The sequence below is a fragment of the Acomys minous genome (genome assembly GCF_964271855.1).
Source record: "Acomys minous genome assembly, chromosome: 8".
NCBI classification, from domain to species: domain Eukaryota; kingdom Metazoa; phylum Chordata; class Mammalia; order Rodentia; family Muridae; genus Acomys; species Acomys minous.
The window spans coordinates 51,672,875-51,687,451 of NC_140489.1; the positions used below are offsets into that span (position 1 = coordinate 51,672,875).

The 14,577-nt window shown below is 37.7% G+C and overlaps 1 protein-coding gene across 2 annotated transcripts in view; it reads right to left on the bottom strand.

Moving 5' to 3' along the window:
• Positions 1 to 14,577, bottom strand: part of TOGARAM1 (TOG array regulator of axonemal microtubules 1) — a 62,611-nt gene that overhangs the window by 18,140 nt on the left and 29,894 nt on the right. For both annotated transcript variants that reach the window (XM_084793711.1, XM_084793710.1), the window contains 5 exons: positions 13,933 to 14,108; positions 12,757 to 12,910; positions 9,982 to 10,135; positions 4,179 to 4,284; positions 3,496 to 3,731 (listed from right to left, as the gene is read on the bottom strand). In XM_084793711.1, the coding sequence (XP_084649837.1) occupies positions 3,496 to 3,731; positions 4,179 to 4,284; positions 9,982 to 10,135; positions 12,757 to 12,910; positions 13,933 to 14,108 (826 nt within the window). The remainder of the gene's footprint in view (positions 1 to 3,495; positions 3,732 to 4,178; positions 4,285 to 9,981; positions 10,136 to 12,756; positions 12,911 to 13,932; positions 14,109 to 14,577) is intronic.

Consider the following 14,577-nt stretch of genomic DNA (forward strand, 5'->3'; position numbering starts at 1 on the left):
CTCCCCATGAAGATACATCAAAAATGTCAATTCATTTTATTTACTAAGACTTGCTTTACAACAGCCTATATTGTGATCAATTTTAGAACAGGCTCTATGGGCTGCTGCAATGAATGTGCATTCTAAACCTGTGGGATGGAGCACTCTGTATCTATTAGATGCAATTGGTCTGTGTTAGTGTGTGCGTGACATGTGCTTGAGTATGGGGTGTGAACAGGTGGCAGTCAGAAGACAACTTCTTCCACCATTGGATCCAGGGACAGAATTCAAATTAGTCAGGCTTGGCAGCAGGTACCTTCACCTGTTGAGCCATCTCATCTTAGGCTGAAGTTTAGCACTCAAGTTTCCTTGCTAAATTTTAGTTACACTGACCTATTAAAGACTTGAGTAGGGTAATTAAGTCACATATTAGCACGGCATCAAGACCTTTCTGGCCTTTTATTCTTTTCGTGTTTCTTTTATAAAGTTAGGAATCTCACATTAAGTGATTTGTAATTGTAGAACTTTTTCATAAACCATTCTCTTTCTCAGTATGTACTAGCTATCATCTCTTCTGACTAGTTTTGGTTAGAATTTCTTTATCAGGTATCAGAACAGCTACACTAGCTTGTTTCTGGTTTCTATTTGCTGAAAAAGTTGACCCCCATGTTTTGACTCTTAGTTGGTATCTCTCCCAGTGAGGAGTACTTCCTATAAAGAGACAGATTTAGTTTTTAATAGTCTCGTCAGCTGGCCTACATCTTTAATTTTTATTCATTTATTTATTTAGAAGCAGGTTTTCACTATATAGCTCTGATTAGCCAGTACTTTGCTTGATAGGCTAATTTCTAATTGAGACATCTGCCTTCTTCTGCCGCCAAGTGCTGGGACTAAAGACAGGCAGCAGCACAACCAAAATGACGTCTATCTGGTAAATGGTGAATTGAGCCCATTTGTATTTAAGGTTCTTAGAGAAAGCCAATTTGCAATTCTCTTAACTGGTTCTGACTAGTTGGACTACTATTAGTTCTTCCCTTTCTCCATTTTCATATTAGGGGCTGGACTGTTTACTGTGCTGGGTATGATGGGTTTTCTCATGTTCAGCTATTCCTCTCATGAAATGTATTCTTTCCAGTACTCACATGAATGAGACTTTCTTCCTCTTTAGTGTATAGTATTCCTTGATGTATTTTTTTCAGTGATGGTTTGGTTATCATGAATTGCCTTAGTTTTTGCATTATGTTGAAATATCCTCATTTCTCCATCAGATTTAAAAGATAGATTTGTCTTATATAACTTTATATACTTGTATGGCTTAAAATATATCATTCCATGCTTCCAGGCTTTGAGCTGTGAAAAATTTGATGTTATTCTGATGTAAAAGCTGTAAGGGTTTTGTTGTTGCTCACATCATTTATTTGAGTGTGTAAGTGTATCTGAGCACATGTGTGGATATGCATGCTGTGGAATGACTGTAGAGGTCAGAGGACAACTTGTGGAAATTGTTTGCATCTTGCACCATGTAAATCCTGAGGATCAAACAAAGGTCATTAGGACTGGTGGCAGGAAGCTTTGCCAGTTGAGTCTTCTTGCCAGGCCCTTCCTCATAGCTTTTACTGCTGTTTCTCTGCTTTGCAAATTTGGCAATGTTTTTATTAGCATTTATTAATTAATACATAATAGCGGGTTTCATTATGATTCTTACATCTTGATATAGTCTTCTCTGGCCATGTCTATTTGAAGTTATAAATGCCTTTGTGTTTACAGTTGCATTTCCACGCCAGGCTCAGAGGCAGCTTCCAGCCCATCATCCTACCCTATAGTCTCAATGCACCCAGAAGTGAAGAACATGACTGACAACAGTGAAACTTTATTTAGTTTCAGATCTTTGAACATAAGTGATAGAACTAGAAATGCAGTATTATGATTCTTTTCATGCTTAACATAGGGTGTTTATCATGGAGAAAGTATTTATGCCAAATTTGCTTTTATCAATCCTAAGGAAGAGTCACTAACTGGTTGTTTAATATCAAGTTTTCAGATCTAAAATAAATTGTATGGACACTGTATGTAACATTATATGGACTGATCAGGTTGTATTTATATGTTTAGGAATGCACAGACACACACACACACACATACACACACACACTACAACAATTAAAAAAGTAGACGTTACTAATTTGAGAAAAAGCAAAGGGTAAGAGTGTGGGAAAGGTTGGAGGGAGGAAAAGGAGAGTAGAGTGCTGATGTAATTAGATTATAATCTCAAATTTTATATTAAATATTGGTTTCCCTGAAACAAAATATCCCAGATTAAATACATGATACTAGAACTTCTAGCAATGAAGCTCAAATGAACCTTGTGATAAAATATTTAATTATTTTGGATAATCAAGTCTAGATATGTGATTTAGACTTCATTTCCAAAAATACAAGTAAGGAATAATTCCTTACTGACTAATAAAATATCAGTTATCCACACGCTTTACAAATGTTAATCAATCAGGTTATTTATTTTGTGCTCCCGGGGAGTGTATTACACGGCCTGTTGCATGTAAGGCAAGTAAGTGCTCTACATCTAAGCTATCTCTCCAGTCCCCCGTTCACTTTTTACTCTGATCCAGGGTCTCATTATGTGTCCATGAATTCATTCTGTAGACCAGGAGGTAACTGAGCTTGTGAACCTCCTGGCTCAGGCTTGGAAGTAGATGAGGCACTAGGCCTGTCACTTAAGATCAGTCCTGTGTCCTTTATTTGTACAAAAAAAAAAAAATCCTCAAGATACTGGGATATAGAGAAAAGCTATAATAATTTTTTCTGTTCCCTAGGGATAATGCAGGTGCAGTAGTAGAGAAAGCTCATTGCTGGAGTTTGACTCTGGAGTGTCCTATATAGGCTTATATGTTTCAACACTTGGCACAGCGATTGGTGCTGCTTGGAAGGTTGTGCATTAGGAGGCAGATGCCTTCCACTCCTCCTACCATTCTTTCTTTCATGGCACCTCCTAAAGCTGTACTTCCCTGAAGGTTTCTTGATTTTTTGTTTGTTTGTTTTTTGGGGTTTAATTTTGTTTTTGTTTTTGTTGTTGTTGTTGTTTGTTTTTTTGTTTGTTTGTTTTTGTCACACATCTGAAGCAAATGGGAGAGTAGGCAATGCAGTCATTTCCAGAGGGCTGTCTAAATCTGACTCCAGGACCCCTAGACATTGAAAGATTATGCTACAGCATGAGACAAGGGCATAAAGTTGCTCCCTCTCTAAGAATCCATTCAAATGTGCCTGTCAATCATTGCCTAGAGAAATGCGTCCCAGGAAAGATGTAGAGACTTTGGTATTAGTCTAAAGCTGTCTAAAATGTAAATCATATTAATTCTGCATTACATACTTTCAATCCTTGGGTATGCTATCATCCTCAACTCCATCTCCTATACAAAAAAAAAGCTTTTATCTTCACTATGCACAGAAGCACAACTTAATTTTTAGTTTAAGGGTATTTAATAGTATTTTATATATTACCTTTGTCCTCCATTGATAAGAGAAATAACTGCACGTGAAGGAGTTACATTATTAACCATAGCTTTCAATGCCTTGTCAACATCTTCTCTTATGAATGTATTTGATTCTCCAGCCTTGTGCAACAAAGCTCTTACTGAAGTATCTAGTTCTTGATCCATGCTCTTTTTCAGGTAAGTAAAAAGATCACTTAAACACACCACAGCAGCACGGGACACTCCAGATCGTAAATTTTTCACCTAGAAAAACATTGTGAAACATGAACTTCCCCAACATGTAGTTGAAAACTCAACAACATCACTCTGGAATGAGTTTTACCATTAAAGTAATATAAGATTACGTTTGTTTGTTGAGATAAGATCGCTCTATATAGCCAAGGTTGTCCTGAAACTCACTATGTAGACCAGGCTGACCTTAAACTCACAGAGATGAGCCTGTCTTTGCCTTACCACTGCTAGAATTAAAGGTATGTACCACTATATCCGGGCATGATTATGTCACTAATTATCCTAGAAATCAACATCAAGTAACTTTTCAAATATTACAGGTTAAGAATGGGCTACTTTACACAGAGATGCATGCAAATCATGTAATACAGAGTTGTCTAAACAATTTAAAAATCAAGTAAGTGTGGTATGTTAATCCTTAATAAATTAAATAATCCTCAACTTATCTGAAAGCATTACCTCTTGAAGTACTGCAAAGTTTGTTTCATGTAACTTTGTGTTCAACAGGTCAGAATGGAAAGCAGCTAAGCATCGAATAAAATTCAGTCCCTCCATCTTCTTCTCCCTATAGACAGAGAAATGGCAAAATCATTTTGAAACGAGATCAATTATAACAAAATCTCTAATGTGTGTGTGTGTTTGTTTTTCATTTTTGGCACTGAGGAAACTATTTTCTTCCTTATTTTTAGTAATCTAAAAAATCCATATAAAGAAGTTTTAATAGCAAAATCCACAATAACAGTCAAGCTAAGTTATTATTTCTCTCAGTAAAAAAACTACTTGTTAGCTCACTGGTAAGGAAATGACGCAAAGCAGTTAAAACTACCACTAATTATTTCTATAGCTTGTAATTTTATCTTTCATTATCAAACTTAAATGGTGAGATGAGGCTGGATACTAACAAAGGAGGGTGGGACTCAGCTGGTATTTAGATGTAACATCAGATTTGATGGTTTTCATTTTATATGCATAAAGAATGTGATGCATGTGTGTGTGTACTAATGTGTGAGTATGGGCATATATCATGGCATGTATGTGGAGGTCAAAGGACATCCTTTGGGAGTCAGTTCTCTCCACTGGTGTCTTGGATCTAATTCAGGCTGTCTCTGGCTTACAATGCAAGCACTTTGCTGCTGAGCCATCTCACCAGCCTAATTCTGTTGTTGTTTGCTTTTTGTTGTTGTTGTCATGGTCTTATTCTAGTCCTGGCTGGCATGTGTGTATGTGTATTTGTATGTGTGGGGGCACATGTGGATTTAAGTGGAAAAGCCAGCAATCAATGCAGTGTGTCCTGCACATTAACTCTCTACTTTATGTATTTAAACAGGGTCTCTCACTTAACCCCAGAGCTTTCCAATTCATGTATCTAGCTAGACACCTTGCTCCAGGCATCCCATGTCTCTGATGACTTTGAGCACTGGGATTGCTGGTGGGCTGCCATACCCACTTGGCATTTATGTGGGTGCTTGAGGATTCAAACTCTGCTTCTCATTTTTCTGGGCAGGTAGTTTATTCAATGAACAAATTCCTCAACTTATATTTTCAGCTTTTTATTATTATTTTTTCTTTTTGTAACACCTTCAGATTTATTACTCTTTTCTTCTATCATGTCTAATCATCAGTTAATCCATTCAGTATATCTCTCATCTCAAATACTAAACTTTTCATTTGTGTGTAATGTGTTTGTGGTTTTTAAGCACTTTAAGTCTTTAGCTTCACACATGGAATAAAGTTGTAATTATAGTTATACTATGTTTGTTAAATTTATCATGTCATTTTCATATTAATTAACTTTGTTTACTTTACATTTTCCTGAAGCTATATTTTCCTGATTTTTACTTTGTAGGCTTGACATCCATAAGGCTTAGGGATTCAGCATGGAAGATGGAGCAGAAAAACTGAGAGAGTCAGAGAATCATGAAGTCTGCTTTGCAATTGTGTCTCATAGGAATGTTAGAAGTGACACCCAAAAAGTGTCACCAACATGACTGCCAAAACATGAGCTAAACAAAAACAGTAACAGTAGATATGCTAAGTGTTAAGTCTCAGGCTTCCCATATGCCTAGAAATAAACTCAAGGCAAACTATACTTGTCATCCTTATAAGCTGCATGATTTGTCCACCTGCGCTGTCTCACATGCTCTATCTCTTGCTATCTCCACTCTCTCCACTCTCCCATTTCCCTCGCCCTGCCTAGGTCCAGTCTGCTTTCTTTGCTCTCTGCTCTGGGCTCCTTCAGATGCTTCTGGATCTTTTCTCTCGTACCCACAATAAGAACTTTCCTCCTAATGCATTGTTCATGTCAGAAGTTTCTTTTTTTTTTTTTCAGAAGTTTCTTTACTGTGCTCCCTTGCATACATTAAGGTGGATGGGGAAAAAGCCCATGAGTCCTCAATGGGACACCAAGAACTATAGGCGACTAAAAAAACGCTGAGATCTTTATATATTTTGGATATTAGCCCTTTGTCAGACGTAGGTTTGGTGAAGATCTTTTCCCAGTCTGTTGGATGTCATTTTGTCCTGTTGACAGTGTCCTTTGCCTTACAGAAGCTTTTCAGTTTCATGAGGTCCTATTTAATTGTTGATCTTAGAGCCTGAGCTGTTGGTGTTCTTGTTTTCAGGAAGCTGTCTCCTTTGCCAATGAATAAAGGCTCTCTGTCTCTCTTTTTTTTTTTTAACAGATTTAGTGTGTCTGGTTTTGTGTTAAGATCCTTAATCCACTTGGACTTTAGTTTTGTTCAGGGTGATAAATAAGGCCTAGTTGCCTTTTTCTACAAGTAGACATACAGTTAAGCCAGCACCATTTGTTGAAGATGCTGTCTTCTATCCATTGTATGGTTTGGCTTCTTTGTCAAAAATCAAGTATCCATAGGTGTGTGGGTTTATTTTCTGGGTCTCTGAATCAATCCCATTGATCTACCTGTCTGTTTCTATGCCAGTACAATGCTGTTTTTATTACTGTTGCTCTATAGTACAGCTTGAGATCATAAATTAAAACCACCAAACCAAATAATCCAATTTAAAAATGGGGTACAGCACTAAACAGAGAATTCTCAACAGAGGAATATCGAATGGCCAAGAAATGGTCAACAGAACTGGGAATGGTAGCGCACGCCTTTAATCCCAGCACTTGGGAGGCAGAGGAAAGGAAGGAAGGAAGGAAGGAAGGAAGGAAGGAAGGAAGGAAGGGAGAGTGTCAACGTCCTTAGTATTCAGGGAAATGAAAATGAAAATAACTCTGAGATCCCATGTTATATCTGTCAGAATGCCCAAGATCAAAAACCCAAGTGACAGCACATGCTGGTGGGAGTACTCACTTGTACAACCACTTTGGAAATCAATCTGGTGCTTTCTCAGAAAAATTGGGAACAGATGTATCTCAAGACCCAGCCATCCCACTCCTGGGCATATACCCAAAAGATGCTCCACCATACAACAAAGGCATTTGCCCAACTATGTTCATAGCCACTTTATTTGTAATAGCCAGAATCTGGAAACGAGCTAGATGTCCCTCAACCAAAGAATGGATAAAGAAACTATGGTATATTTAATAAATGGAATACACTTCAGCTATTAAAAACAAGGAACTTTTGAAATTTCCAAGCAAATGGATGGAACTAAAAACGATCATCCTAAGTGAGGTAAACCAGACTCAGAAAGACATACATGGTATATACTCACTTATAAACAGATACTAGCCACATAATACATAATAACCACACTACAATACACAGACCTAAAGAAACTAAATGTCAAGGAGCATCTCACTTAAATCTCACTAAGGTCAAATAGAATAGAATCCAGAAGCAGTTGAAGAGAAGGAACAGGACAGAAGCCTACCATAAAGTCCTCTGAAAGACTCCACCCAGCAGGGGATCCAAGTGATGCTGAAACACACAGCTGAACTTCTTTGGGGTGGAGTGCAGGGAGTCTTATGGAAGAGTTGGGGAATAGGACTTGGAGGGGTCAGAAGCTCCACAAGGAGAACAATGGAGCCAACAGATCTGGGCGTAGGGGTGGAGGTGCTGCAGTGACTGATGTACCAACCAAGGACATGCAGGGTGAGGACCTGTTGACCCTCTGCTCAGATGTGATAGGATAGGCATCACAGTCTCCTTATGGGGCCCACAATATAGGGAATAGGAACTACTTCTGACATGGACTCTGCCCCCCCCCCCCACATTGATCACTTCCCCCTGGCAGGGTGGCCTTACCAAGCCACAGAGGAAGAGGACACAGGCAGTTCAGATGAGACTTGATAGGGTGAGGTCAGATGTTAAGGGGAGGAAGGCTCTCATTTCTGAGGCCTTAGGGGAGGAGAGGGGATGTGAGGGAGGGAGGGTTGGACTGAGAAGAGATGAGGGAGGGGACTACAATTGGGATGTAAAGTGAACAACAACAAAAAATGCTACAAGAGGGAGAAATAGTCTCCCCCAGAGAAAAGACACACCAATTGGCTATCCAATACCAAATCGTCAGCCATGAAAATATACAAACTAATGACATACGCACGTAAAAAAAATTAATGAAAAAAAAAGAGGCCATGAATTTGAAAGAACAGGGAGAAGGATGTGGGAGGATCTGGAGGGAAGAAGAGGAAGGTGAAATGATGTAATTATACTATAATCTCAAAAAAATATTTTTTTATTTTTAAATTGTGTAGGGCATGCAATACCTGCAGAGGCCAGAAAAGGGCATCCAATTCCCCTGGAACTGGAGTCAAAGACAGATGTAAGCTGCACTGTAGGTGCTGGCTTTCTGAAAGGGTAGCTAGTATTCAACCTCTACGCCATCTCTGCAGCACAGATTTATTTTATTTTTAATTATGTGTCTGTGTGTGTATGTACACAGGTGAGTACCAATGTCCATGCAGTTCAGAAGAGTGTATGAGATCCCATGGAGCTGTAGTTATAGATGACTGTGAGCCATACAAACACTCAGATTCATAACCCAGTCTTCTACAATAGCAACATATGTTCTAAATCACTGAGTCATCTCTCCAGCCTTAGATATTTTAAAATTCATATATTGAATTTCGTCCACTTGCTTGTATTTTTTGGAGACAAGATATTATCTAGCCCAAACTGCATCAAATTCCTAAGTCTGCCTCTGCACTGCTGACTTTTCTGCTATCATTGCCCTGGTGCTCCAATTACTGGTGTGCACCATCTCCAGCTCTCTGAACATACAACAGCAGAATGAGTACTCAGACATCTGCCATCTAAAATATATGCTCTCCGGCTCTTACAGAAAATGGTCGCCAAGGAAAGACTGCCCTGATCCACAGAATTACTGCAGCCTAGAGAACACCAGAGTCCAGAATTCCACAGGACTCCTAAATTTCCAAGTAAAATAGAATAAAAGAACCTGAAATTATAATAGCAGGAAAAGAACCAATAGACTGATTTGTTTCTAAGGCAAATGAGAGCTTAGAAGAAAAGAGGACTAAGAAATGGGGTGCAGATTTAGCAAAATCATGACTGTGTCATTTTTAGTGAAATGATTCCTAATTGAAAGACAAATAGAGAAGGTTAAGAAGTGAACATGAGGGCTAGTGAGATGGCCCAGAGGTTAAGAGTACTGCTGCACTTCCAGAGGGCCTGAGTGATGATGAGGTTTAGAATAGGGAAATCCAGTAGAAAATGAGAAAAAAAAAGCAGCCAGCATATACCCCACCTGAAATATTGCTAAGTATATACAGCATTTGGGATTTTTTTTTTTTAAAGATTTATTTATTTGTTATGTATACAGACACCAGATCTCATTATAGATGGTTGTGAGCCACCACATGGTTGCTGGGAATTGAACTCAGTACCTTTGTAAGAGCAGACAGTGCTCTTAACCCTTGAGCCATCTCTCCACTCCCCCCACACCCTTTTAAAAGACAGGTTTCTCTGTCTTGACTTGCACTAGCTGTCTAGAACTTGCTCTGTAGACTTGGCTTGCCTGGAACCCAGAGATCCACTGGCCTCTACTTCTCAAGTGGCTGGGATTAAAATCCTGATGCCATAGTTGTTTCTAAAATTGTTAGTTATATATTATATTTCAAGTGAATTATGAGATGTATAGTCTAATGCCAAAGGTTTTGCATAACTTATTATGAAGTTAAACTATGTCCTTATGGTACATAAGTTAAAATGCAACATTAGTACATCTGGGCCAGAGGTAGTTACATGAGTAAGTTTAAAAGACTCAGATGCCTAAGAACTAAAATAATCTTTAATGATACTATGGAGAGTATTAAGAAGGGTTATTAACTTACCAGTCCTCATCAGCTAAGAGCCGTAAGGCTTCTGTAAGTGCTACTTCTGGTTTGGAAAATGGTCGTAGTTCCAAAGAATCCATTATCTCTGGACTATGAGTGACAGAAGACATTCTTTCTTTATACTGTGGAATGACTCCAGGAGATATCTCACCTAAAATATTAAATAAGGCAAGAAGAAACCTTTATATAAAGAAAACAAACATATTCAAATATAGGTGGGGTTTTTTTGTTTTTTCACTTTGGTTTTGGTTTTTTGGTTTTTCGAGACGGTTTGTCTGTCTAGCCTTGCCTGTTCTGGACTCTCTTTGTTGACCACGCTGGCCTCAAACTCACAGCAATCCACCTGCCTCTGTCTCCCGAGTGCTGGGATTAAAGGCGTGTGCCACCACACCTGGCTCTAAATATAGGTGTTATGTGAATATTTTCTCGTATAATATTAGTAGCATTATCTTACTGTTAAAACAAATAGACAAAAATCTCGCAATAACTCCAAATCATATCTATTTAAAACTTTATCTTTTATATTAATTTTTCCTGAAAAATAATGGCTATTTAAAATATAGACCCAGATGACAAGAAAATGCTGAAATATACCAATTAAATTTGGACAAGCAGCAAGACTGACTATTCCAAGAACTAAGACTGACACAGAGCAAATGAGTTTCAGCATTAGTATATGGAATATGTACATTCAAAATTATTAATAAATTCAATATAATAAAAACTTCTAGTTATGAGCTAGAACCAATATAAGGGTTTTTGTTGTCACTGTTTGAGTTTGTTTTTTTTAAGGACCTATGTCACACCAATCATGCTCTGTCCATTATTTACTCTAAGCACTGGAGCTCATTCAAACAGCCTTTTACAGAAAAGTGGCCTCTAATTCCGACATTCTTTTTAACAACCCTCATGCCACACACGCATTTGCACACTGAGTAGTGACTGTGAGCAGGCTTCTCCACAGGGTCTACTCCAGCTTCTGTGCCCCTCCCAGCACAGATCTATCTCCTGTTGGAGGTGAGATTTTGGTCTTGGGATTTACTTTTAGGAATCTGTCACTTCTCACACGTCACATCTGATGGATTTATGCTAAGATCATAAAAGCTGTTTGAAAAAAAAAGCTGTTTGACTGAGGCTGAGGTAGCTAAAAAAGTATAGTTTTTAAGAACCAAAGGAATTAATATGGTCTGATTTTTAAAAGGCTATATATTTTCCTATATAGCTAGTAATTTAAAAATAAAGGAACATGGGTATGGTGGTGCACACCTTTAATCTCAGCACTCAGGAGGCAAAGCCAGGCGGATCTCTGTCAGTTTGAGACCAGCCTGGTCTACAAAGAGAGTTCTAGGACAGCCAAGGCTACACAGAGAAACCCTGTCTCAAACAAAACAAAACAAAAAACAAAAAACATGAACAAACAAAAACAAAAGATGAAAAAAAGAAGGAACACTGATCTCTACAGAAAACTGTAATAATAGAGACTTTTTCTATTGCTATAGTATTTTTATTAATACAGTCCCTCTACCTTTCTTCTTCTCCTACCCACACTCTTATACAGTTGTCATGACTATTGCAAATCTGAAGTGCACGTATACCAATATGAATGGTGCTTCTTCCATAGTCAAGTGTTTAGTCAACATTTTCCAGACATTAGGAAAATAGGGTCTTTCAATAACACCCTAAGAGTCCTGCACAATATAAGACTATGTCTAAGTATTAGAAAGAAAAAAATAAACAAAGAATAGCCTTTTGTGAGTTAAAAAAAAACCAACCTCTATTGGTTCTCTTTAACAATATTAAAAAATAAATTATTAGGTACTAGAAATTGATTATCACTAAAGATTATTAACCATGACATTGGTAAGGAAATATTGAAATCACAAATATAAGAAATTTCATTTGATGCTATATACTAATTATATATACAAATGCTTCAAAAATTGAAAATCCAAAGGCAACACTGTATAACCATTATTTTATTGAGTTCTTCACTATAGACCTTAATAAACGTTGTATAAATTCTTTTTCCGTTAGATTTAGTTTATCTCGTATATTACATATGAGTAAATGTGGGTGTCTGTAGAAGCCAAAGAGGGTGTCAGATCCCCTGGAACTGGAGTGGTTATGAGCTAGCTACTCAATGTAGGTGCTGAACAGCAATATAAATCACATGTGAGGAAGATGATGTGTCAAATAAAGAAAAAATAATCCCACTACAATTAGCTTTCCTGGTTCAAATCTAGTTTTCATTAGGCATCATTATGCACACACACAAGCGCACACATGTGCACGGAGCCAGACCTCAGGAAACATGGCACCTACTCTTGCCTACAGATGATCAAAAGTGACCTAAGTTTTTTGGTTACACTTTTTTTGTGTGTGCATGCAATTACTTGTTAGTTCTCTCCTTTCAGCATTAGGTTCCCAAGAATCAAACGCAGGTCATGAGGTTTGGCAACAAGTGCCTTTACCCTGAGTTAGCTCACCAGCCAGTGACTGTTTTCATCATGACCTAACATAAACTAACTCCAGCATGTCCATGACCTTAACTATAACAATAGCATTTTCTAGAGAAAAAAGAATAACCCCAGTGTGTAGGGAAGGGACTGAGTCCCAATACTTACATATGCTGAACTGAACTGAAGCCTGTTCCCTGGACTTAAAGCTAACCAAGAGCAGAACTAACACCTAAGCAGCTGCCTGCATCTACTAACTCCACGGTGCTCTGTTGCGACCACTGTATTCTAACAAGATTCACACAAAAAAACTTACTTTCAGATGTCATTTTCTCAGTTCCTGTATGCTTTATTCGTTCCCAAAGATTGGTGTCTTTCCTTTCACAATCTTTAGCACCAAAAAGTTCTTTTTCTTCCTTTCTCTTTTGTCTCATCTTGTCATAAGTTGATTTTGCAATAGAAACTTTAGTCTGCATGAAAAAGTTGAAATATCTAGAATTACTCAGGAAGTTGACATTTAAAATATCTTTATCTCAGAAAAGTATGTGTAGGGGGAAAGAAGAGGGGGAAGGGGGTAGAGAGAGAAGAGCGAGGGAGAGCGAGAGGAGAGAGAGGGAGAGCGCGCGAGAGAAGTACATTAAAGGTCTATATAAAACAAACTATACTTTTTGTTTTGACAGGGTCCCGTATGGGCCAGGTTGGCCTTGTCTCTTCTATGCAGTCACATTACTCTGAACTCATGATTCTCCTACCTCTTCCTCCGAAAGTGCTAAGATTACAGGTGCCCATGTAGTTGATCCAGGAGCAACTATACGTTTTTAAATCTTATTTTATATCTCCTAAAACCTGAAAGAATTATATACTACTAATATCCCAATTAAATTCGTGCTTAAGGGTATCAGTGTTTGAAAAATACCCTCTGAAAAAAAGAAACCAAAAAAAAAAGGAAATTCCCTCTGAATACTGTTGACTATATACCCACAACCATATTCTATAAAGCATGTTACAGCATAAAACATACTACATATTGTATATCACAAATTCAAATGATTAAAAATCAGAAATTTCAATTATCTAAAATTTTAAAAATTTATACCAAGCAGATAGAGAGACAGCTCTGTGCATACAGAGTGTGCTGTTCAAGCTTGCTGAACTTAAAACCATAGAGTACAAATAAGCCAGGTATAGCAGAATACATCTATAATTTTAGTGTTTCTACAGCAAGATCAAAGATGGAAACAGCAGAACTCCCAGAAGCTTGTTCAACAGCTAGCCTGGCTTATACAGTATAGTGGTAGAGATGCTCCTTAAAACAAGCTAGAAGTTGAGGACCAAAACACAAAGTTGTGTTCCGACTTCCACATAAGCACACATACACATGCATGCACACATGTGTCCAAAATAAAATTAAAATTGTTAATTAAAAGTTTACCATTCCTTATCTCATATAAAGAAAATAATGATATTATAAAAGATTAGTAGATAACCTTACATCTTTGTCATTTTCAACATCAAGATATGAGGGAGTGTTTTGCTGGACTGCTCTTCCATAAATGCCTGATGGTGGTTCAATACTTGCTTTCACTGAAAATGTATCCTCATTTTCCACAGAGGATATCACTGGTTGGTTGCAAGTTGCTGGTGCTGAATTTGGATTTCCAAATACACCTGCAATCAACCAACCACCAAAGAGTTACTGTTTATGCAATGGCATTCCAGACTATAAATTTTAAGATTAGGTTTTAATTTAAGAGGCAAACAATAAACTATGAAGCACATGTTAAATAATTATGAAATGTACAAATAAGTATCCTAACCATACAAGAGTTGGCTGTTTATGAAAATATAGAAAAGAAAGCATATTTGAGTGGGGTTCATGTGAACCTCCATCAGAGGAAGACTGTTAGGAACTAGGTACTTAAAGTGATTTCTAAGAGCACAACTTTGAACTGGGATTTATCTAGATACACAAGGAAGAAAGGAAAGGAGGGACAAATAGAAATATGTCCATGAATACAAGGTGTAGTGGTTTGAATAAGAATGGTCCCCATACGCTTATAAATTTCAATGCTTGTTCACCAGTGAGTGGCACTATTTGAAAAGATTAGGAACTGTGGCCTTGTTGGAGGAAGTGTGT